A 23,378-nucleotide genomic window follows, 5' to 3' on the forward strand; every position below is an offset into this window, starting at 1 on the left:
AGCTCCAGAACCTCTTAATCTTCATATGAAGATGCCAGTCCTACAGGATTTGAACCCCACCCTCATTTATCCTTAATTGCCTCCCTTAAAGACCTTATCTCTAAATATATTCCCATTGGAGGTTAGAGTTTCAGTATATAAATTTTTTAAAAAAAGATGTACTTAATTATTTGAAAGGCAGAGTTATGCAGAGGCAGGAAGAGAGAGAGAGAGAGAGAGAGAGAGAGAGAGAAAGAGAGAGAGAGAGAGATCTTCCATCCACTAGTTCACTCCCCAAAATGCTACAATGGCAGAAGCTAATCCAATCTGAAGTCAGGAACCAGGAGTTTCTTTTGGGTCTCCCATGCGGGTGCAGGGGCCCATCTTCTGCTGCTTTCCCAGGCCACAGCAGAGAGCTGGATTGGAAGTGGAGCAGCTGGGTCTTGAAATGGTGCCCATATAGGAGGCGGCACTGCAGGAGGCGGCTTTAACTGTTAATGCACAGTGATGAACCAAGTAATTTTGTGAATTGATGTTTTAAAAATAATGATAGTTAATTCATTTCCAAATATCTTTCAACTTACGAAATGGCTCATCTAACTCTGGACCCGTCTGTTCCTTCAGGAATTACAAGGTTTTTGTTTGTTTGTTTGTTTGTTTGTTTCATGCCAATATTCTGTTTGAGGATCAAGACACAAACCATGACTTTGCTGGTAACTGAGTAAGTCATATTCAGAAGCAAAATGCGAGCTTGCATGCAAGTATTGATGTTTGTGTTAGGTATTTCAATTTGTGGTCAGAAGAAGTAGCCATGTAAGGCCAGGTTTTCTCAAACATAGCTACATCAGAATTGCCTGGAAGGCTGGTTATTACCCTTCATCCCAGAGTCTGTGATTCCCACTCTCCTGTCTCATTAATCACGTACGTGTAACACCAGACTCCCCATGTCACCCTCACATCCAGGGGTAACACCAGACTCCCCGTGTCACCCTCGCATTCAGGAACTATAGAAAATGTGTTATAGCAGATTTGCTACTGACTCTAAGTGGTATGGTAGCTCTTTATTTTTTTCAAGTCTTGCCATTTTGAGATTTTTTTAAAGATTTATTTTATTTATTTGACAGAGTTAGAGAGAGAGGTAGAGACAGAGAAAGAAAGGTCTTCCTTCTGCTAGTTTAATCCCAGCAAAGGCCGCAAAGACTGGAGCTGAGCTGATCTGAAATCAGGAGCCAGGAGCTTCTTCTGGGTCTCCCGCGTGGGTACAGAGGTCAAAGGACTTGGGCCATCCTCAGGTGCTGTCCCAGACACATTAGCAGGGAGCTTGATCAGAAGTGGAGCAGCTGAGACTCAAACCGGTGCCCAGATGGGATGCTGGCACTGCCAGCCAGGGCTTCACCCTGCTGCACCACAGTGCTGGCCCCATTTTGAGAGTGTTGTTGCTCATGCTTACAGAGTTTACCTGCCTGCTTGTAATAGAACTGTTGTCTGATGTTATCTACTTTGAAACATAGGGTGGGTGTTTGGTGTAGCAATTAAAACACTACTTGGGGCATTCGCATCTCCTATCAGAGTGCCTTGGTTAAAGTCCCAACTCTAGTTCCAGTTCCAGCTTCCTGCTTCATGGGAAGTAGTTTGGTCCTTGCCAACCACGTGGGAGACCCTTGCTGAGTTCTGGGCTCCTGGCTTTGGCCTGGTGTAATGGTGTGAGTCATGAGCACTTGGGGAGTGAACCAAATGGGAAGTCTTTGTCTGTCGGACTCTGTCTTTCTGCCTTTCAAATAATTGTCCAGAATCTGCCCAGCCTTCTCCCCCAACCATCCTAGCTCCTGGTAGCCAGCATTGGCTCTGTTTCTGTGAGACTTGCTTTTGTAGATTTCAGGTATTAGTGAGAGTGTGGTGTTTGTCTTTCTGTGCTTGGTCTATTTCACTTAACATAATGTTCTCCAGCTTAATTCATGTCCTGCAAATGACAACACTTCTGCCTTTTTGAAGACTCAGTTATATTTCCTCAAGGATGTTTACCACATTTTTAGTACCCATTTATCCACGGATGGAGTTAGGTTGATTCCATATCTTGGCTGCTGTGAACAGTGCTGCAGTAAACATGGTTGTGCAGATGTCTCTTCCACACACTGATTTCATTTCCTTTGAATAAATGCCAGTAGTGCAACTGTTGGATCATCTGGGAGTTTTACTTTTCATATTTTGAGGGGCCTTCATACTGTTTTCCATAATGGCTATACTAATTTGATTTCCACCAATAGTTTGTAAGGGTTTGATTTTCTGTACATTCTTGCCAATAGCCAACATCTGCTTTCTTTTCTCTAACAGATATAAGGTGACATCTTGTGGTTTTAAATTGCATTTCCTGATTACTATAATGTTGAGTATTTTTTCATATACATTTTTCCATTTGCATGTCTTCCTTTGAGAAAGGTCTATTTAGGTCTTTGTCTATTTTTCAAAACTCATTTACTTATTTGAGAGGCAGAGAGAGAGAGTGAGCTCCCATTTGCTGCTCCTCTCCCAAATGATGATGGGCCAAAGCTGTGAGACAGGAACTCAATCTGCGTTTCCCATGCTGGTATCAGGAATCCATCCTCATGTACCGTCATGGCTGCCTCTCTGTGTCTACGTTAGCAGGAAGCTGGGACCAAGATCTGGGGCCAGGAGTTGAACCCAGGCACTCTGATGTAGGGCATGAGCATCCTAACTGCTGTCTTTTTTTTTTTTTTTTTTGACAGGCAGAGTGGACAGTGAGAGAGAGAGACAGAGAGAAAGGTCTTCCTTTGCCGTTGGTTCACCCTCCAATGGCCGCCGCTGCAGCCGGCGCGCTGCGGCACGCCCACCGCGCTGATCCGATGGCAGGAGCCAGGAGCCAGGTGCTTCTCCTGGTCTCCCATGGGGTGCAGGGCCCAAGCACTTGGGCCATCCTCCACTGCACTCCCTGGCCACAGCAGAGAGCTGGCCTGGAAGAGGGGCAACTGGGACAGACTCCGGCGCCCCGACTGGGACTAGAACCCGGTGTGCCGGCGCCGCAAGGCGGAGGATTGGCCTAGTGAGCCACGGCGCCGGCCCTAACTGCTGTCTTAACTGTTAAGACAAATGGCCACCTTCTTTGGCCATTTCTTCATTGAGTTATTTGGTTTCTTGATGTTGAGCTACTTGAGTTACTTGTATGTTTTGAATATTAGCTCCTCATCAGATAGATGCTTTATAAGTGTCATCCCTCCTCTGCAGGTTGCTACTCTTTTCCGGTGTAGAAACTTTATTTGATATGATCCTGTTTGTCCCTACTGGATTTTGTTGCCTGTGCCTTTGGAGTTATAGCAAATAAGCCATTGCCCAAACCATTGTCATAGAACTTCTCCCCAGGGTTTTCTTTTAGTAGTGTCACAGTTTCAGCTCTTATATGCAGTCATCAATCCATTTTTAGCTTCTTTTTGTTTAAGGAATAAGATCAGAGCCCTATTGCAGTCTTTGGCATGTGGACATCTAGTTCACCAACATCCTTTATTGAAGACTGTCTCCTCAATTGTGTGTTCTTGGGGTCTTCATTGAAAAGCCATTGACTATAAATACATGGATTTATTTCTGGGCTCTCGGATCTGTCCCATTGATTTGTGTACTATATTTCTTCTATATCTGATTTTTGTAGAGTTTTTTAAAAAATGTTTATCATGAAAGCTCTGACTTTTGACAAATGCTTTGTATGCATGTATTGAGATGATCATATGGGTTTTGTTCTTCATTCTCTTAGTTTAGTTAACATGTATATTGATTTGCAATTATTGAATCAATATATCACTGGATCAAATCTCACTTGATCATGGTGAACAGTCTTTTTAGTGTGCCATTGAATTCAGTTTGCCAGTATTTTGAAAAGGGTTTTTGCCTGTACGTTCACCAATGATACTGACTTGTAGTTCTCTCTCTCTCTCTCTGTGTGTATGTGTGTTGCCCTTGTCTGGCTTTGGTATCTGGGTAAGCAAATATTTCTGAATATTTCATCTTATCCATTCAAGTGAAGGAGAAAATGTCAGTAAAATCAACTTTTATGAGGCTAAGTTTTAAAAATATATACCTAGTTTTTGAATTTTGAGAGCCTTCCTATTCTTCTTAATCTAAATGTTCCTTTAGGATTGTGTGGAGTGAAATACAGGAAGTGACTTGGAAAAGCAAACCATCCACTGTCTCTGAGATAACAGTAATTATACTTCATTGTATTTATTTTTAAGACTGTAATATGAAGGCTATTTAGGAAATGTGGCACTTATGGATGCCAGGAATCACAATAAAATCCATGTCTTTGGTGAGATAGACATGTTCTTGTACATTGTGTTCCCTTACCATACATGTATTCAATTCACAGTGTGACTATTCATATCCAGTGTATATTACTGTACAATAATATGAAGACTGAACTATCCTAGGTCAGTGTATTACAAATTTACACAGGTTTAAGATTTTTGACATTATTGCACAATTATTTTCTTGCGTGTCTTATTCTACTCATTTATTACTGCATTGTAAACTAGCTTGAAGACTGTCAGCATAAAACAAGCATTATTATGTCATGTGGTTCAGGGTAGAGTTAGAATTTGAGTGGTACTTTGATGACAATTCTTCTATTGCACACAGAATTTATTAACTGGGCAGTGATGTGCAGTGGGTTACAATCTGGTGTGGCATGTCAAGGTGGCTTCAGGTGTCTTTCTGTCACTTTGAAGGAGAGGCTGAACAGCTGACTTAACTGGGATAGTCAGAGCTATTATGTATCCATTCCGGTTACACCACAGCAAGTTAACCAGCTGGTTATGCGTGCTGGTTCAAGTTCCAGCTGCTCCACTTCCAGTGTAGCTCCCTGCTCATGCATCTGGAAAGACAGCAGAGGATGGTCCAGGACAGAAGATCCCCAGCTGAGAGACCTGGATGGAGTTCCAGGCTCCTGGTTTTTGGCTGGCCTATCGCCAATGGTTATGGCCATTTGGGGAATGAGCCAGCACTAACTTTGTAACTCTGTCTTTCAAATAAATAAAGTAAATATTTAAAAAATAATGCTGTTTTCTTGAAGTATACCACCTATTATATACACAGGAAATCATGAAAGGGATTATCTTAATTTTTAAAGTTAATGTCCATGAATATAAAAAACAATTTGAAAATAATCTGACTTAGATTCTGTATATACTATATACTACATGATACATATGTCCATTAAATGTTGTACCTAAATAAATAAATTTTAAATTATCAAGCTAAGTATGATAGTTAGGTGTAAAGTTGTATTTAGAGGTGAGCATTTCAGTTTTTTTTTATATTCTTTCACATGCCTTTTCTGGCATACATCGTACTCAAAAGATCATGTATAAATAAAACTAAAAGATAAATTTGAGGGGCTTTTTTTAGTCTTTTAAGTCTATTCATTTAATTGAAAGGGAGAGAGAAAGAGAGAGAATCTTGCTATTTCATTCTCTCAATAGTCACGACATCCAGGGCTGAGACAGGCAAAAGCCAAGAGCCCAGAACTCGGTCCACATCTGTCACATGGGTAGCAGGGACTCAAGCACTTGGGCCATCATCAGCTGCCTCCCAGTGTGCGCCTCAGCCATAAGCTGGGTTGGAATAGAACCTTACTTTAACTAGGGGCTTCCAGTTAATCATGATCCTAAGTGGCATCTAAACAGTTGTACCAAATGCCCACCTGCTTTGGTTGGCAAAATTTTTTTGAAAATAATGTGTTTTTTTTAAATTTTATGATACTTTCCATGAACTTTCTCAATTCTAATAATTAATTTAATTTGAAAGGCAGAGAGACAAGCAGACAGACATTTAGATGGAGATCCTCCATCCGCTGGCTTCTTCTCCAAATGTCTCCAACCAGCTGGGAAAGGGCCGAAGCAAAGCCAGGAGTCCAAAACTCAATTCACGTTTACCACAGGGGAGGCAGGGGCCCAGCCACATGAACCGTGACCTGCATTAGCAGGAAGCTAGAATCAAGAGCGGAGCGAGGACCTAAACCCAGGAGCTCCAATGTGTGATACCAACTTCCTGAGATGTGGCTTAAGCAATGTGCCAAATTCTTACCCCACATTTTATTTATAAAGCTGAGAAAATCAAGCTAGGAAAAAATAAGTGTCTAAAGACATTTAACAAGTGCATTCTAACACATTTTATGATACCAAACAATGTTTATATTAAATGTATAGATTTTTGGCCGGCGCTGCGGCTCACTAGGCTAATCCTCCGCCTTGCGGCGCCGGCACACCGGGTTCTAGTCCCGGTCAGGGCACCGGATGCTGTCCCGGTTGCCCCTCTTCCAGGCCAGCTCTCTGCTGTGGCCAGGGAGTGCAGTGGAGGATGGCCCAGGTGCTTGGGCCCTGCACCCCATGGGAGACCAGGAGAAGTACCTGGCTCCTGCCATCGGATCAGCGCGGTGTGCTGGCCGCAGCATGCCAGCCGTGGCGGCCATTGGAGGGTGAACCAACGGCAAAGGAAGACCTTTCTCTCTGTCTCTCTCTCTCACTGTCCACTCTGCCTGTCAAAAAATAAAAAAAAAAAAGAAAAAATGTATAGATTTTTCAAAGTAATTGCCACATATTGTAGTGTTAAATGTTTTTTGGTGATAGAATATTACAGTATTACTTAGATTGTTGAAAATGGACTAAATTTTTGTCATTATATGTTTATGATGTGACTATTCCAAGTGATATCTTAACTGCTGTGACAAATCTCCACTGTCTCCATGAATCCCTGATATGTATATATTTAAAGTTTTTTTCAACCAAAATAACCTGATCTTTTAAGTCCACTGTTCATGAACTTTTCTAAAAAAATATTTACTTATTTATTCGAAAGGTAGAGTTACAGAGGGAGAGGGCAGGATGGGGTGGGGGGAAGAGAAAGAAAGAAATCCATCTTGCATCAGCTGGTTCACTCTTCAAATAGTCCCAGTGGTTTGAGGCTGGGCCAGGCTGAAGCCAGAAGCCTGGAGCTCCATCTGTGTCTCCCCCATGGGTGGCAGGGGCTCAAGTGCTTGGACCATCTTGTGCTGCTTTCCCGGGCACATTAGCAGAGAGCTAGACTGTAAATGGAGCAGGTGGGACTCAAACTGGTGCTCATGTGGAAGGCTGGTGTTGCGAATGGTGGCTCAGGTGGCTTCACCACAATGCCAGCCCCTTCCATGATCATTTTATTAAAGATTTATTTATTTATTTGAATGGTGGAGATAGAGAGAGAGAGAGAGAGAGAGAGAGAGAGAGAGAGGTCTTCCATCCACTGGTTCACTCCCCAGATGGCTGCAAGGGCCAAAGCCATGCTGATCTGAAGCCAGGAGCCAGGAAACTTCTCCATGTCTTCCATGTGCGTGCAGTGGCCAAAGCACTTGGACCACCTTCTACTGCTTTCTCAGGCCATTGCAGAGAGCTGGATCAGAAGTGGAGCAGCTGGGACTTGAACTTGTGCCCATATGGGATGCCAGCACTGCAGGCGGTGGCTTTACCCATTATGCCACGGCGCCATCCCCTGTGAACTTTTTTTTTTTTTTTTTTGACAGGCAGAGTGGACAGTGAGAGAGAGAGACAGAGAGAAAGGTCTTCCTTTGCCGTTGGTTCACCCTCCAATGGCCGCCACGGCCGGTGCGCTGCGGCCGGCGCACCGCGCTGTTCCGATGGCAGGAGCCAGGAGCCAGGTGCTTTTCCTGGTCTCCCATGGGGTGCAGGGCCCAAGCACCTGGGCCATCCTCCACTGCACTCCCTGGCCACAGCAGAGAGCTGGCCTGGAAGAGGGGCAACTGGGACAGAATCTGGCGCCCTGACCGGGACTAGAACCCGGTGTGCTGGCGCCACTAGGCAGAGGATTAGCCTAGTGAGCCGCGGCGCCGGCCCCTGTGAACTTTTAAAAGTACCTTTGTTTGCCCCAATTTTTATTACACTCTGAGATACTCTCTTTATATGAGTATAGTAAGCCAGAGAGCTGGGAATCAGAGAGATAGGGAGTATCCCATACATTTTGTATTTTTTAAATAAGTACTCCCTCGTATGCAACTCTACAAATTAAAATATGAAGGTTTTCTATTTTCCAGTTCTTGAAAGTGCTCCCAAAATTTAAAAAAAAAATGTGACTCTAGTAGTCAGTTGGTATGCTACACAAAACTGCACTTGGGCTGAACAACACTGAGAACTAACACGTGCGTAGCCCCCAGTGGTTTCAAAGTGACACATGAATATGTTCTCAGGCGGGTGTCAGAGATGGGTGTGTTCCCGCAGGCGCTTGAGGTGACCTGGTGAGTTTGTAAAGCTTTAGAAGTCTGATCCTCAAACCCAGGCCATCTGTATGTACATTTTACCTTATTTTTCATTGAGGATTCTTGCATTCGATAGAGATCTGTAATGTGGTGTGTACTTGCAGATATAATAATTTATGGAATATCATCCTATTCTTAAGAGAAAGCTGTAGTGATTAAGTAAAAACAAACAAACAAACAAACAACAACAAAAAAAAAACAAAACAAAAACACCCTGACATACAACAGAGAAACATGGGGGGATTAGTAACATGAATTTTGAACTGAGAGAGACAAGCCTCAGTTCTAACGGGTCTGCCTACTAATCATGTTAACTTCAGAAAGACGGTGAACCTTATAAAGCTTTGATTGTTTTCATCTGAAAACTGGAGGCACTGCTTGCTCATGGATTTTGGTATACAGCAAATGAACTCGCACACAAAGTTCATGTCGTAGTACTTTACTGTAAAGAGTGATCCTGGATTCCTAAGTGTCTGTGCTCATTTTCCTTACAAATCAGCTGTTCTGAGAGGGTGGAAATACTGGACCCTTGCTCTTTGCAGTAGGAAGAGTAACAGCTGCCTAAGGATGCCCTTGACCTGGTCCCCAGAACCTGTGATGGTGCCACGTGCACGGCAGAAGGCACGTCGCAGCCGGGATGAAGTTAAGGATCACGAAACGAGATTATCCCATGTTATCGGGATGTGCCTGCTGTGATCGCAAGGCAGGGAGGCAGAAGGTCAGCAAGGACTGCACACACTGTGGCCTGTGACGTGGGAGGAAAGGGAATGAGGGCAGGAATGCAGGCAGCCCTGGGCCCTGCAGGGACCCAGCCCTGCCCACCGGTTCTGGATGACTGGCTCCACAGACCAGAGAATACACTTGTGTTGTTTTGTTGTGATCATGTGCTACAGCAGTGAAAACGAATACATTTACCTTGATAGTGTGTGTATGTGTGTGCACGTGTGCGTGTGTGCCTGTGTGTATTTAAAGCAGAGATACAGACTGCGTGATGATAGTACAGAAAACTTAATCCAAAGATGATTAGAAAAAATGTCTTCGCCAGAGAAGGTATGAAGTCCTGCAGGAATAAGGACAAGGTTCTTCTGTTCTGCTTTCTTCTTCTCTTGGTTCTAAGAGCCTCAGCTGATCAGTAACATTTTTGATATGTGTTTTATAGTTGGAATTAATGTTCATTAAAAATAAACAAAACAGGTCAGCATTGTGGTGCAGCAGGTTAAGCTGCCGCTTGCAATGTCTACAGCCTTTATCTGGGTGCTGTTTCCAGTCCCAGCGGCTGTTTCCTGTCTAGCTTTCTGCTGGTGCAACTGGGAAAGCAGATGATGGCTCAAGTGCTTAGGCCCCTGCCACCCACATAGGAGACCAGGTGGTGGTCTGGGCTCTTGGCTTTGGCCTGGCCCAATCCCAGCCATAGCAACCATTTAAGGATTGAATCAGCAGATGGAAGATTCCCCCCGCCCCATTCCCCTCTCTCTGTCCCCCTCTCTCCTCTGTTTCTGACACTCTGCCTTTCAAATGAATGAATAAATCTTTCTTAAAAAACAAACCAAAGTTTTTGACATAGGAACATACTCAATAGACTAATGTGCTTATTTCATTTGTATTTGATTTATCACATCGTTAGGTTTTGCTAAGTTACATAGTTTCAATTTATAGGTTTCTATATAGGATATTTAGAAAAGAAGTATCTGCAACCGTTGTCATTCTCTACCACATATCCATAAAAACTATATTTGACCACACACGGGGCTCATGGACAACAAAGGGCTTTTTTTTTTTAATCAGAAGATGAGTTTGTATGCCACTCTGCCATTTTTCACCCTGAGGCCTCTAATCCTTCCAGTATCTTGTTGGGAACCAAATGACAGTGCTTACTGAAAACAGGAAAAGGTGAAATATTGCCAGGCCTATATGCTGTAAAGTTTATCTTGTAGCTGCTCAGATAGAATCAGGCTCTTGACTTCTCTTGGTTCTCACCCCAGCTAAAGTTTATTTCCGTGTTAAGTGCAATCGTTTTATTAGCCTGTTCTTTGTGAATACGTGTAGCTACTCTTCAGGGATTCATCTTCTAGCCAAAGCCTGTATTTTCAATAAGAGAACCTCTACAAACGCTTCCACGAAGGTCAGCATATGGAAGCCTGGCCTGGGGCCAGCCAGGTAGATTAGCTCGCTTGGGTGTTCTGGAAATATCCAGTTATTATTTCCAGTCTGTAATTACAGTTCAATTTTATTTCTTTTGAACTGGAGTCCCAATCTCTTAGTTTGCTTATGGGAAATACATTAGGATTTCTGACTACAGCATATGGCATGTACTCTTTTGTTGGCCTTCATAGAGCCTAGATTAATAACCCTAAAAATACTGAGATGCTTACAGAGTTTATCTGAAATACTTAAGGAAAATGCTTCAGGGACCAGAGTTGTACAGCAGGTTGAACTGTTGCCTGTGACTCTTAACACCCACATGAGCACTGGTTCAAGTCTCTAGTGCTCCACTTCCCATCCAGCTAATGGTCCGATTGATTGGGTCATTGCCATCCGTGTGGGAGACCTGGATGGAGTTCAAAGCTTGTGACTTCAACCTGGCCCAGGCCCAGTGGTTCCAGCCCAATTGAGAAGTGGACAAACAAATGATTCTCTCTCTCTCTCTCTCTTTGCCTTTTAGATAGATAGATAAATGATAGATAGATAATAACAATAAATACTTAAGTTCCAAAAACTAGTATAGTGTTTTAGTGGAAGCCACCTCTATAATATCAGCTTTGCCAGCTGCCCTGTCCCCACTGTGAGTTCAGAGGACTTTTGGGGACTCTAAGTGTCTTCTGGGAACATTCCTGTGGCCTTGGTTCCTGATGGTTGCATATTTTCACATTCTAAACCACTGAGATGCAGAGGGTCATGACTTGGCTTGTGTCATGGAATAAAATAATAAATCATATATCACACTATCACTGTAAATTCTAAAACAATATTTTGTTATTTCAGTTATCCATGGTCTTCTCTGATAGCTTTCCGTGGCATAGGAACACTGTTTACTGATGTGAAGGGAGTATATGTGGAGTTCTTTCTTGGTGGGTATCTCTGTGCTCCTAGGGCCCGACTGAGGAGAGTTCAGCATGGGAAGGAGTCGTGCCTTTGGATGCCCACGGTGAGGCCGTTAGGTCAGGCTGGTTTCTGGAACGGCACCAGCCCATGTCTGCAGGTGACCTAACAAGCCGTTGCCTATTCTACGAGGAACATTCATGGATACCTTAATGCATAAGCATTGTTTGCATCACTTGAAGATATGTCAGCTGTGAATCCTTTGACCAATTTGACTCTTGCAGTCTCAGTCTGACCCTGTTAGTAATGTAACCAAAAAAAAAATACTGGGGCTAGCTGGCTCCAGAGCAGGTGTCAGCGTGGCCCTAGCCCACCAGCTCCATGCCACTTCTCGTGGCGCTGCCCTGTTGGGCTAAACGGATGTAATGATTACTTCAGGCATCCTGTACTTCACTAGGCAGTGAACTAGTCACTTGGTTATCTCATTCACTCCATTTGGAATGGACCTAGGAATGTGTGTAAATTGTGACTCCACTTTAGCAACTGCCTGAAGCATATCCTGTTGAATGCCTGTACCCCCTTTTTTCCTTCGGGGTTCTCTTCCACACAGTGGGTTTCTCTGATGTTCATATTTATAGGTCAATGACTGTGAACCCCAGTAAGAAGAGATAGTTCGTTGGCGTGCAATGATTTTCAGATATTATTGTTTGCCTGTTTTTATTTACTTTGAAAAAAACACCATTTTTCTGATTCAGAAGTATGCTTTCATATTTAATAAAGAACTCTTTATGCTTAGTGTAGGTTTTGGTCAGTTACAAAATGATATTAAGGGTGGACGCATGTGCACAATGTTAATAGGGCTGGCTGAGAAACACCTCAGCAGGGGCAGAATAATCAGTTTTATTTGGCCTCCTGTATGAAGTTGGCCATAAAGGTGAGACAGGTGGTTAGATAAAGGAATCAGTAGATTTATCCAGACAGCTGTTCAAGATCTTCCACGTTCCTGGGCTGAGTCTGCCCTACTCTGCCCTGCCGTTGGGTTGCAGAGACCAGCAAGTCCTAACCTTCAAGGAAAACTCAGCTAACGCAGGTTTCATCACTGGATTTCCCATCACTGGATTTTTATTTGCAGTGAGATCCTATTTGTGATGTCCAATCTGTTTCATTCTTGCATGCTTTCAACTTGAGAGGGAGGGAGGGAGGGAGGGAGGGAATGGGTAGGGTGGGATGGGGAAGCTCCCATCTGCTGTGTCACTCCAGAATTGCCTGTGGTGGCTGCTGCTGGGCTGGGCTGAAGCTGAAGCCAGTAACTCAGTCCAGGTTTCCTAGGTGGGTGGCAGGAACCCAACTACTTGAGTCATCACTTCTGCCTCCCAGGCTGCACATTTGCAGGAAGCTGGAATCAGGAGGCAAAACTTGGTATTGAATCCAGATATTTCCACGTTGGACATATGGGACACACAGGTGTCTTAACCATGAGGCCAATCACCTGGTTGTCAAGCTTTTTTCGCACCGCTCATTGTCTTTGATTGCAGAAAATGAGCTTTTCAAAGTACCCATGATGATTACGGCAAATAATGTTCTAATACTATCGACACCATTTTCATTGATAGTTTTTAAGTAGGGTGCATTGCAGTGAGTCAAGAGAGACTCTTCCCAACAACTTCATTTCCTTCTCTTACTCCCTACTTTATATAAATTGCGTCTTTCATTTCCTCGCTACTCCTCCAAAATAAATGATAGTAGGTGACGTGGTGTGGTATGGAAAAGATAATTGGGAGAAAACCATTCTTAGCTGTGTTTTGTGCATATCTTCAATTAAATTGCGGTAACTTTACAAAATTACGTCAAAAATCATATATGCCAAACGTTTATAAGCAAATGTGTTATGCTGCAGGGATTGTAGCAAATTTAATGAAGTTTGAGGCAGGTTCATGTGTCTTCATGTTTACTTTCTAAATTTTAGCTTTGCTCTAGAAATGCAAGGAGGGGGGATGGTTTACTTCTTCAGTGTGTGATGGTTTCCTGGGGAAAGGAAAGAGCCTTAAAGGGCAATGCCAAGTATCCTGTAATTCCTGGAATTAGTAACAGTTTGGCAATTTCAGTCCATTTCAATTAAAGTGTCCTTTGTGACCTTTAATATGTTACACGTTTCATGATTTTCATTTTAAATCTGCCAAGACACACACACAGAAATGAGTACACAGGAAACTTGCAATGATTTCTTCAATGACACAACTAATAGCGAAGCCTACCAAACTTTCCAAGATGTCAAGTAGGAAAATAAGTGTTTCTGTGTGTTTGAAAGTTAAATTAAAAATATTCCACCTCAGAGTCATGTTAGTATTTTCTAGTAATAGGCTTTGCAAGAGTGAATTAAAGAAATATATAATGAAAATTCCTTTTAGTCTTAAGTATTATATACAGATTTATTGCATTTAAATTTTGTGTAAGTATAATTATTACTTTTTTGGGTTTTCTTCTGGGTTTAAGAACTCAAAAGTAAGATGATGGCCAGTCATTTATGATCATCAAAACCAGGATAAATCAATCTTTAAAAATGATTCTGTGAAATTTGCTGATGAATCAGTTGGATTCAATTGAAAATACCACTTTTAGTATAATGTTTAAATTAAATTAAAGTAATTGCAATCATAGAATTAGTAGCAATGGCCAAATAGTAGAATCCCTGAAAAAACCTGAAACTGGTACATTGTCTTCCTCGTTACATTTTCCCCAAAGATTAAGCTGTTGATTCCTACACCCCTTTCAAAACTGTGCAATGTGGATTAAATCATTTGGGTACACTCATTCTATCTTATTAGCATGTATTTTTTGCCTTATATACAAGAACTCCTTTTGAGAGAGTTGCGGTTTTTAAAATGCCTCTTTATTTTTTAATAGGCTTTTAGTGAATTTGAGATTGAACAGCATCAAGAATGTGCTTATGATCACTTGGAAGTATTCGATGGAGAAACAGAAAAATCGCCAATTCTTGGACGACTGTGTGGCAACAGGATACCAGATCCCCTCGTGGCTACCGGAAATAAAATGTTTGTTAGGTTTGTTTCTGACGCATCTGTTCAAAGAAAAGGCTTTCAAGCCACGCATTCGACAGGTCAGCAAATTGGGCTCTCGTTTCCCCTCTCAACTAAGATTCAGGTTTCTCTTCTGGTTAATGTGTGTATTTAGTGCAGTAGCAGGATTGTGAATGAACCACCAAGTGTAGAAGATGAGATTTCACTAAAGCACTGTGACAAACCACATAGCTTCCTATCTAAATATCTTTGCAGTTGATAAACATTTAGGGGAAACCCCATAGTTTTAGTCTGGTGGTGGTTAGTGTAGCGTGGCCAACTAGAACTATCTCTAAATGTATAATGTGTTTCGTATTAGCTTCAGCAGTTTGATTTATATGTGGTATTTTTAAGGTGTATTTTACTTAATAACCTACCTGGTTGGCTAGTTTCTGTGTGCACATATTTCTGTAATTGGTTTGGGATTTGTCACTGTGTTTCACAGACCCTCAATCCTGACAGGGCTGTGTTATTCATCCTTTCTTTTTTTGGTTCGCAACCCAGTCTTTGTCCTAATCCTGATCTCTAGTTTGACTCAGAGATTTCAGCTACTTAGGGAATTTTTAAGAAAAATAGATTAATTTAGAAAAAATCGAAAATTTTATGCATAAATATAAAATAAGATTGTTTACGATTTGGGCCAATTATATGTTTCATAAAGTCTAAGGAATGTCTTTTCATTGATTTTTTTAAGTGAATTGTAGCTATCTGCCATCATCACTGAGCTTATATTGCCACCTAGTGGCAATGCTGATGCATAAGGGCTGCACTTCTGGGAGAGGAGGTGGAAACAGTATGACAGCATACAAATTTATCCATAAAATTATGTTAATGAAGTAATTTCTGTCATGAGTTACTGCCACTTGTTTTTCTTTTCTTTTTGTTTCACTTTATTTTAGAAAGCAGGATTTTAACTTTTCCTTTATTGAATTCTTTAGATATATTATTATGAGTATTAGGATTATATTGCAGTCTGTGAGGAAGAGGTTGTTAATTGGCAAAATATTGACATGACTTACATTAATCATGACTGCACTATCAGTAATACCGGCAGTTCTTTCTCGTAAATAATCCACGATTTATGGATTGAGGAAAATCTTTCATGCACCATAGAAATTTCAACTTAATGAAAGGTTGTCCCTACATTTGTCATTTACTGTTATGCATATGTTCCTGATAAGTAGTTACATATCGAAACGGTGTAAAATTGGACTCCTATTGCTTCACTTTTTTTTAAATATCTCAGAGTCCGTGGCATTTTTTCCCTTTGATATTCTGGTTACCACAGGTTCCAAGAATGCAATGTGAAAATATGCTGTAAAATTCTTGAAATAGCTGGTGATACAGTTGTTTAAAATGAGCTAGCTATAAACCTTTCTTTTTAATCTCATAGAAACTAACTTCTCCCATGTCTCTCTCTTGTAAGTGGAAGATGGGGCATTGGTACCTCTGAACTCTTGGTCCCAGTGTGCCTTTATCCAGCAGATAAAGATAATTCCGTTGGATCTCAGCTTCCTCATCTGTAAAACAATAACTTCGATAATAAGTGATTTCTTAGCGCTGCAAAACTCCGTGACGTCCTCATTTCCATAATATCTACCCACGCACCGATTTCTAGTGTTTGTGTTATGATTAGTACTCCATTGGTAGATTCCATTATAGGAGGAGTCATATCTGAATATCCAAAGTGTAGAACGCACCTACACACATACTCACATGCAAACAGGTGCACACACGCACATTTGGAGTGGAGGGCTCCAGAACGTCACAGAAAATACATACGATGAGAAGCTGTACATAAATTTCATTTTTTTGTACTAAACTGATCTTTTAATTCATTTTCCACAACCTATGTAAGTAGTCCTGTGATGTTTACATAACTTTATATCTGTTGAATTCTCCGAAAAAAAACTCCATGAGATACTTATTATCTTTGTGTTGCAGATGAAGAGATGAAAATCTGGGTGACTAATTAATTTGAAAAAAGTTTCTAAAATATTATCAAGGCTTGGGACTTGATCCTGATGAGCTCCTGTCTTCTCCACTGTGGTGTATTTTCCTAAAGCAAAACTTTGTATTAGGAAAAAAAAAAAACCCACAAAACTCAAATTATTTGGAGTAATAAAGACGGAGTACTTCCTAATATAAGTTTTAAGCAAATTGTATGTTCCGATTTGTAGATCATGAGGCTAATTTCATTGCCCCGTTCAGTTCACATCCATTCATACACCTACATGAGCAAACCCAATCACTTTCTCCTAGACAGAATGGTCCTTGGATATTTAATAATCCAGCCCTGTTATTTTGGAAATGAGGAAGTTGAAGGTAAAAACATAAATGGTAAGCCGGCACCGCGGCTCACTAGGCTAATCCTCCGCCTGCGGCGCTGGCACCCCGGGTTCTAGTCCCGGTTGGGGCGCCAGATTCTGTCCTGGTTGCTCCTTTTCCAATCCACCTCTCTGCTGTGGCCCGGGTGTGCAGTGGAGGGTGGCCCAAGTGCTTGGGCCCTGCACCCACATGGGGGACGAGGAGGAAGCACCTGGCTCCTGGCTTTGAATCGGCGCAGAGCCGGCCATGGCGGCCATTTGGGGGGGTGAACCAACGAAAGGAAGACCTTTCTCTCTGTCTCTCTCTCCCTCACTGTCTAACTCTGACTGGCAAAACAAAAAAACAAAACAAAACAAAACAAAAAAAAACAAAACAAAAAACACATAAGTGGTAACTGAAGTGGTACAAAAAGAAAAAGTTACTAACTGCTTGAATTAGGTCATGATTTCCCAACTCTTGTTAATTTACTATCTTCAAAAATGTTTGACATTATGCATTCAACTTTTTCATTTTGTACAAAGTTCTGTTCTTGCTTATTCAGCTCTCTTGGAATTTTCTATGTAGATTTATTTTGTTGTTGTTGTTGTTTTAAAATATTTAATTGAAAGGCATAGTGGCAGAGAGTGGGAAGAGAGAGAAAAGAGAGAAAGAGAGAGAGAATCTTGCATTCGCTGGTTCACTTCCCAAATGGCCACAAACAGACAGGGCTGGGCCAGATTAAAATCTGAAGCCAAAAACTCCACCTGGGTCTCCCGTGTGGGTGGCAAGAACCCAAGTATTTGATCCATCATCTGCTGTACCGAAGGCACATTGGCAGGAAGTTGAATCAGAAGAGGAGGAGTTGGGACTCAAACCAGCACTCCAGTAAGGACTGCCTGCATCACAAGTGGAGGCTTAACCTGCTGAGCCACAAACCTACCCACTGAGTAGATTTAGTTTATCGTATTTTCTAGTCACCATAAATGCTGAAATACTCTTATCTATTGCCTGATATTTATTTCTCCTCAAAGATTCTCTTTGTCAAACTCATTTGTTCTACAGCGTCTCATCAATTATTCATCTGGTTTCTCTTTAGCTAGACTAAAATATTAGTGACTTACAGAAAAAAGAAAGTTGTGGGAATCTTGGAACAGTAGAAGGAATTCCTACGTGCTGACAGCTTACCCAGTCTTATTTTGGTTTTCATTTTATTTCTTCAGATTCAACAGAAAGATAGCCAAGTCCTATACCGTATCAATCTACTTTTTCTACATGAACAAAGCATGTCATCATTTACGGCCTTCTAGAATATGTCAGACTATTTTTGATGGACCCTGAAGTGTTCATTTGAATTTGCTTAAGTGAATTTGTATTTCTGTATAGAATTTTAATTTTATTTTTTTTATTCATAAGGACCTCACACTATTAACTCTTAATGAGGTGATAAGGAATATTGCTTACTAGATTTTTATGGCTACTTTTCACACTTCATACTAAGTTTTGGGGCCATGAATTTTTTGATTGGAGCCCTATTTTGCTCTGAACCTTGGTCCAAATTCTAAGTCCAAATTTATTTTAACCAGTTAACAAATGGTATTTCTCCAGGCTTAACTAAATTAATTGAAAGAAACCAATTTTTTGGTTTAAAAAACTTCCATGTCTTCTCTTGGAGGATGGGAAGAGGATATGGACGAGGGAATGAAAATGGCTTTTAGAACATGGTGCTGTGTGCTGGGACTCCTCTCTAGTATAAAGCCCGGTGCTGTTTGTCAATGACATTGAGAAATCAAGTAATATGTTATCAAGCTTTGTAGAAAGGAAGGTGTTTTTTTTTTTTTTTTTTTTTTTTTTTTTTATCTAAACCAGTTAGCAAGGAGCTGGAACAGAAGTAGAACAGCTGGGACTTGAACTGGCTTAGCCTGTTGCACCACAGTGCTGGCCTCTATAAAGCACTTTGAAAAAACTGATGTAAAGAAGTACTTGGTTTTCTGTTTTTGAGACACTGGAAATAGCTAGGGATGTTGGCTGAAAGTGTGTTGAGTCTGTCTAAAAGCCAGGTTTTAAAGTGACTTATTAAAGGGTGTGCTGACCATGGTTTGAGTTGCCATGGGAATCTGAAACAGTCATAAGCAAGGAATTACTGTCATCCACCTGTTCCTTTCCGCTTTGGAATCTCTCTCCAGGCATCTGAAAACCACACCTCTTGTGCATTTAATGTTCTAATATTCATCCTTAAAAATCTATCCTGCGGAAAAAATGTTCTTTGTTTGTTTATTTTTGTGGTGAGCATATTCATCCCAGAGTAGTAATTTGAGGAGGGATATGTAGAATGAGTGTGTGCCCTGAGACAGATAAATGCAAACCAGGAAAAACTTCTCTGCAACCTTTTAAGTCGTCCTTAAACATAATTTTTGTTTTTTTAAAGAGTTATTTTTATTATTTATTTGAAAGGAAGAGTTAGAGAGAGAGAGAGAGAGAGAGAGAGAGAGTTCTTCCATCCACTGGTTCGCTCCCTAAATGGCCACAGTGGCCAGAGCTGGGTTGGTCTGAAGCCAGGGTCCAGGAGCTTCTTCCAGGTCTCCCATTGGATGCAGGGACACAAGCACTTGAGCCATCTTCTACTGCTTTCCCAGGCACATTAGCAGGAAGCTGGATCAGAAGTGGAGCAGCCGGGAATCAAACTGGCACCCATATGGGATACTGGTAACACAGACTGTGGCTTTTCCCACTGTGCCGCAGCTCTGGCCCCTTACTATTTTACTTTTAAATGCAAGAGACATTTTTCTAAAATTTTCCAGTAAAATGAAGCAATAGCACTTTTCTGTGATTTTTCAGATACATAAAGCCATTTTCCGCAAAATCTCTTTTCCTGTTTTGTTCCACTGTTTCACTTCCTCCTTGATTGTTTTCCAAGCTGGGCTTGGCCGGGCGCCACCCTTGTGGATTCTGCTGTTGTCTTTGCCTCTGCTGCCTTTTTCGTGGGAAGCAGACACACAAAACAAGGCTCTCTGTCACCTCAGTGCTCCCCAGGCTGGGAGGAAGAAGCAGTCACTTTTTAAAACATGAAAATAGGGCCGGTGCCGCGGCTCACTAGGCTAATCCTCCGCCTTGCAGCGCTGGCACACCGGGTTCTAGTCCCGGTCGGGGCGCCGGATTCTGTCCCGGTTGCCCCTCTTCCAGGCCAGCTCTCTGCTGTGGCCCGGGAGTGCGGTGGAGGATGGCCCAGGTGCTTGGGCCCTGCACCCCATGGGAGACCAGGAGAAGCACCTGGCTCCTGCCATCAGATCAACGCGGTGCGCCGACCGCAGCGGACATTGGAGGGTGAACCAGCGGCAAAGGAAGACCTTTCTCTCTGTCTCTCTCTCTCTCACTGTCCACTCTGCCTGTCAAAAATAAAAAATTAACAAAAATTAAAAAAAAAAAAAAAACAGAAAATAAAATGGCTGTCATTAAAAAAAAATGTGTGTTTATTTGAAAGTCAGACTTACACAGAGAGAAACAGAGAATCTTCCATCTGCTGGTTTACTTCCCCAGATGGCCACAACAGGCCAGGCCAAAGCCAGGAGCCAGGAGCTTCATCTGGGTCTCCCACCTGAATAAGTGGCAGAGGCCCAAACACTTGGGCCATAGTCCTCCGCTGATTTTCCAGGCCTTCAGCAGGGAGCTGGATTGGAAGTGGAGCAGCTGGGACACGAACCGGCACTCACGCGGGATGCCAGTGTCACAGGAAGCTTTACCCGCTACACCACAATGCCAGCTCCTAAGTCCGTCAATTTATATCGAACTTGGAGAATAAGTAGAAGTTTTAAGTGTCTGGAAAGGTTACGATGGTTTCCACATGTCTGTCTTGATTTTAGAAATATTTTTCACAAAATATCCCTTTCTTTCTAGAATATAATTTCTTCTTTCTAGTAGTTGACTAAGTGTGTTTAATAGATGTTCAATTGTTTTTTACTTTTCATTTCATATCTGAGTGGATCATAAAGTACAGATATTGGCATTTCTCAGAGGAACAACAACAAAGCAATAGCAAAGGTTAAACTTGAGTGGCTTTTACCAGGAGTCAAACACCTTCCAAGCATTTTCCATATAGAACCCCAACAGCATGTCATCAAGACCCCTGGACACAGGTCCCAGGTATAGACCCATTTTAGAGATGAAAAAGCTGAGTTAGTCAGCTCTCTGTTGCTTTAACCAAAATACCTGAGGGCACTTCCTGCAAAGGAGCGGTTTTTGTTCTGTTTCCAGTTTGGAGGCAGTGGTGGGACAGGTGCAGAGCCAGGAAGCAGGGAGAGAGGCCCCAGTGACTTCCTTACCTCCCAGAAGGCCCACCACTCCGGTGTCCACCTTAGATCAAGCCTCCGCCCTTCATCCGCCAACCTGTGACTGAGACTGAGGTGTAGACTGGAACACAGGGGCCTGAAGGACTCCCTGTGTCAGCCTGGGGTTTTTCCTTTCCTGCCCTTGACCTCACTTTCCTCGCGTTTGTGTGTGTTGCGGGGTCACATGGATGTCTCTGCCTTTATATGGTCTCTGTGATGCTGCCTCCAAAGAATTCCTGAGAATGTATCCTCCACATCATGCTAGGCGTTGGATCTTTTCATGCACACTTAGATATTTCTTTGGGGTGACAAAGACCATAGGCTTATTAGTGTCTCTCTAAAGCAGATGCTATATAAATAGCATTTACTTTTTTTTCCTTATAATAAGCAGTAAACTACCTGAAGAGGTCGGGAGGGACAAAGTAATTATAATTAATAATGTGCGTGTTTCTCCCAATATATTTAGGTAAATATATCTACCTCAGCAAAACAATACTGTTCTGTATAGTCCCTGTGGAAAGCTCTGTGTAACACACACACACACACACACACACAAGGTTATCCTTTGTTAATCATTATTTCTTTTTCATTTTGATTCCATGTTCTTAACAAATATAAAACTTATGACCCTGGCATTTTTCTCTGTGAAAATATGAGGGTACACCAAAACTCATGGAATATGAATCTAAAAATAAAATCTTGTTGCAAAAAAAATGAAATCCACACATAGCTTTTTGATTCTATGTACTTTTCTAAACTTCTTAATGAGCTCTCATGTATGTTCTCAGAATTATTTGCACCAAAATCAACTTATCTCCTGATGCATTTTCCATGAGCACTTTGAAGTACTCTCACAGCTGAGACTGAAACAGTACTCGGTATAACAGTAAGAATATTTACTGAGAGCAGGTACTCTATGACAGAGGCTATGACAGAGGCTTCTCTGTGTTAAATTCTCCACACTTCTAATGTCGATGCCATGTATTATCACCTGCATTTGTACCCTGCACTGAGGAGAGGAGTGACCTGGCTCCCCTGGAGTTGCAGGGCTGGAAGATATGGGAGCTGAAATTCCAGCCAGGACAGAAGGTGTGGGGACCTGTGCCCATCACACGACATCCTAGATTCTCCAGATGCGACAAGCGTTTGTCTGGTGTGGGAAGCGGGGACAGATGTCAGAGAACGGTCGGGCTTTGCTGACCTGGACACTGGACCCGTGCAGGGTCGTGGAGCTCATCCGTTCCATTTCTCTTTCCTGACAGAGTGTGGCGGCCGACTGAGGGCTGAGCCAAAGCCCAGAGATCTGTACTCGCACGCGCAGTTTGGTGACAACAACTACCCGGGGCAGGTGGACTGCGAATGGCTGTTAGTTGCGGAACGAGGCTCTCGACTGGAGTTGTCCTTCCAGACGTTTGAAGTGGAGGAAGAAGCGGACTGCGGCTACGACTACGTGGAGCTCTTTGACGGCCTGGAGCCCGCAGCCGTGGGGCTGGGTCGCTTCTGCGGCTCTGGGGTAAACACATCCTCACTGACCGAAACAGTGCCGATCGAGTCACATGTGTGACAGTAACTGACCGGCAATGACCTTGACCAATAGCAGCTTTATATGATGAACGCCCTTCAAAAGCTTTGTGGAAGAATGGAATTTTTAAAATATTTTGGTACAACTTTAAAAAAAAATTCTGCAATGCTTTTTATTTTTCCATAATACACATTTTCTGCAAACTTTTTGAAGACTCCTTGTAGTAACGGCTTGACAAAGTGTAGTGTGGCTCTTCCACCCTTCCACTTCCCCACTTCTTATGTATCTGCCTGATGATATCAGATAAGAGAGGAATTCAATGATGGGGGTTTCTTACTGCCTTCTATGCTCTTTTTATTGTGCAATATACATTTAAATACTTAAGAATCTAAGAATAGTTTACTGAAACATATACCTTTGTCAATTTCCCCTTCTTCTAAATTAAGCATAAAAGAAAAGAATACCCACACCAATCTAAGCAAGTATTCGGTGCTGGCAACATGCCACAGTGAGTTCAGCTGCTGCTCATAATGCCGGCATCCCATATCCCACTGCTTTGGGTCCTGCCTGCTCTACTTCTGATCCAGCTCCCTGCTGATGTGCCTGGGAAAGCAGTGGAGGATGGCCCAAGCACTCACAAGGATGGCGTTCCTGGCTCCTGCCTTTGACCTGGCCCAGCTCTAGCCATTGCTGTCATTTGGGGAGAGAATCAACAGATAGAAGATCTCTCTTTCTCACACATACGTATACTCTCTCCCTCTCCTCCCCTCTCTGTCACACTGCCTTTCAAATAAATAAATCTTTAAAACAATATATGAAGTAATTTC

At 42.2% G+C, this 23,378-nt stretch overlaps 1 protein-coding gene across 3 annotated transcripts in view; it reads left to right on the plus strand.

Annotated features, from left to right (window-relative positions):
- TLL1 (tolloid like 1) overlaps positions 1-23,378 on the plus strand; it is a 231,823-nt gene that overhangs the window by 204,131 nt on the left and 4,314 nt on the right. For all 3 annotated transcript variants that reach the window (XR_016211612.1, XM_089301979.1, XM_089301980.1), the window contains 2 exons: positions 14,228-14,441; positions 22,292-22,542. Coding sequence is in view for 2 of the 3 variants with exons in the window: in XM_089301979.1 (XP_089158105.1) it covers positions 14,228-14,441; positions 22,292-22,542 (465 nt within the window). In the remaining variant the exon portion in view is untranslated. The remainder of the gene's footprint in view (positions 1-14,227; positions 14,442-22,291; positions 22,543-23,378) is intronic.

Source organism: Oryctolagus cuniculus, chromosome 8 (genome assembly GCF_051225735.1).
Source record: "Oryctolagus cuniculus isolate XC-2025 breed Fujian yellow rabbit chromosome 8, ASM5122573v1, whole genome shotgun sequence".
NCBI lineage: Eukaryota > Metazoa > Chordata > Mammalia > Lagomorpha > Leporidae > Oryctolagus > Oryctolagus cuniculus.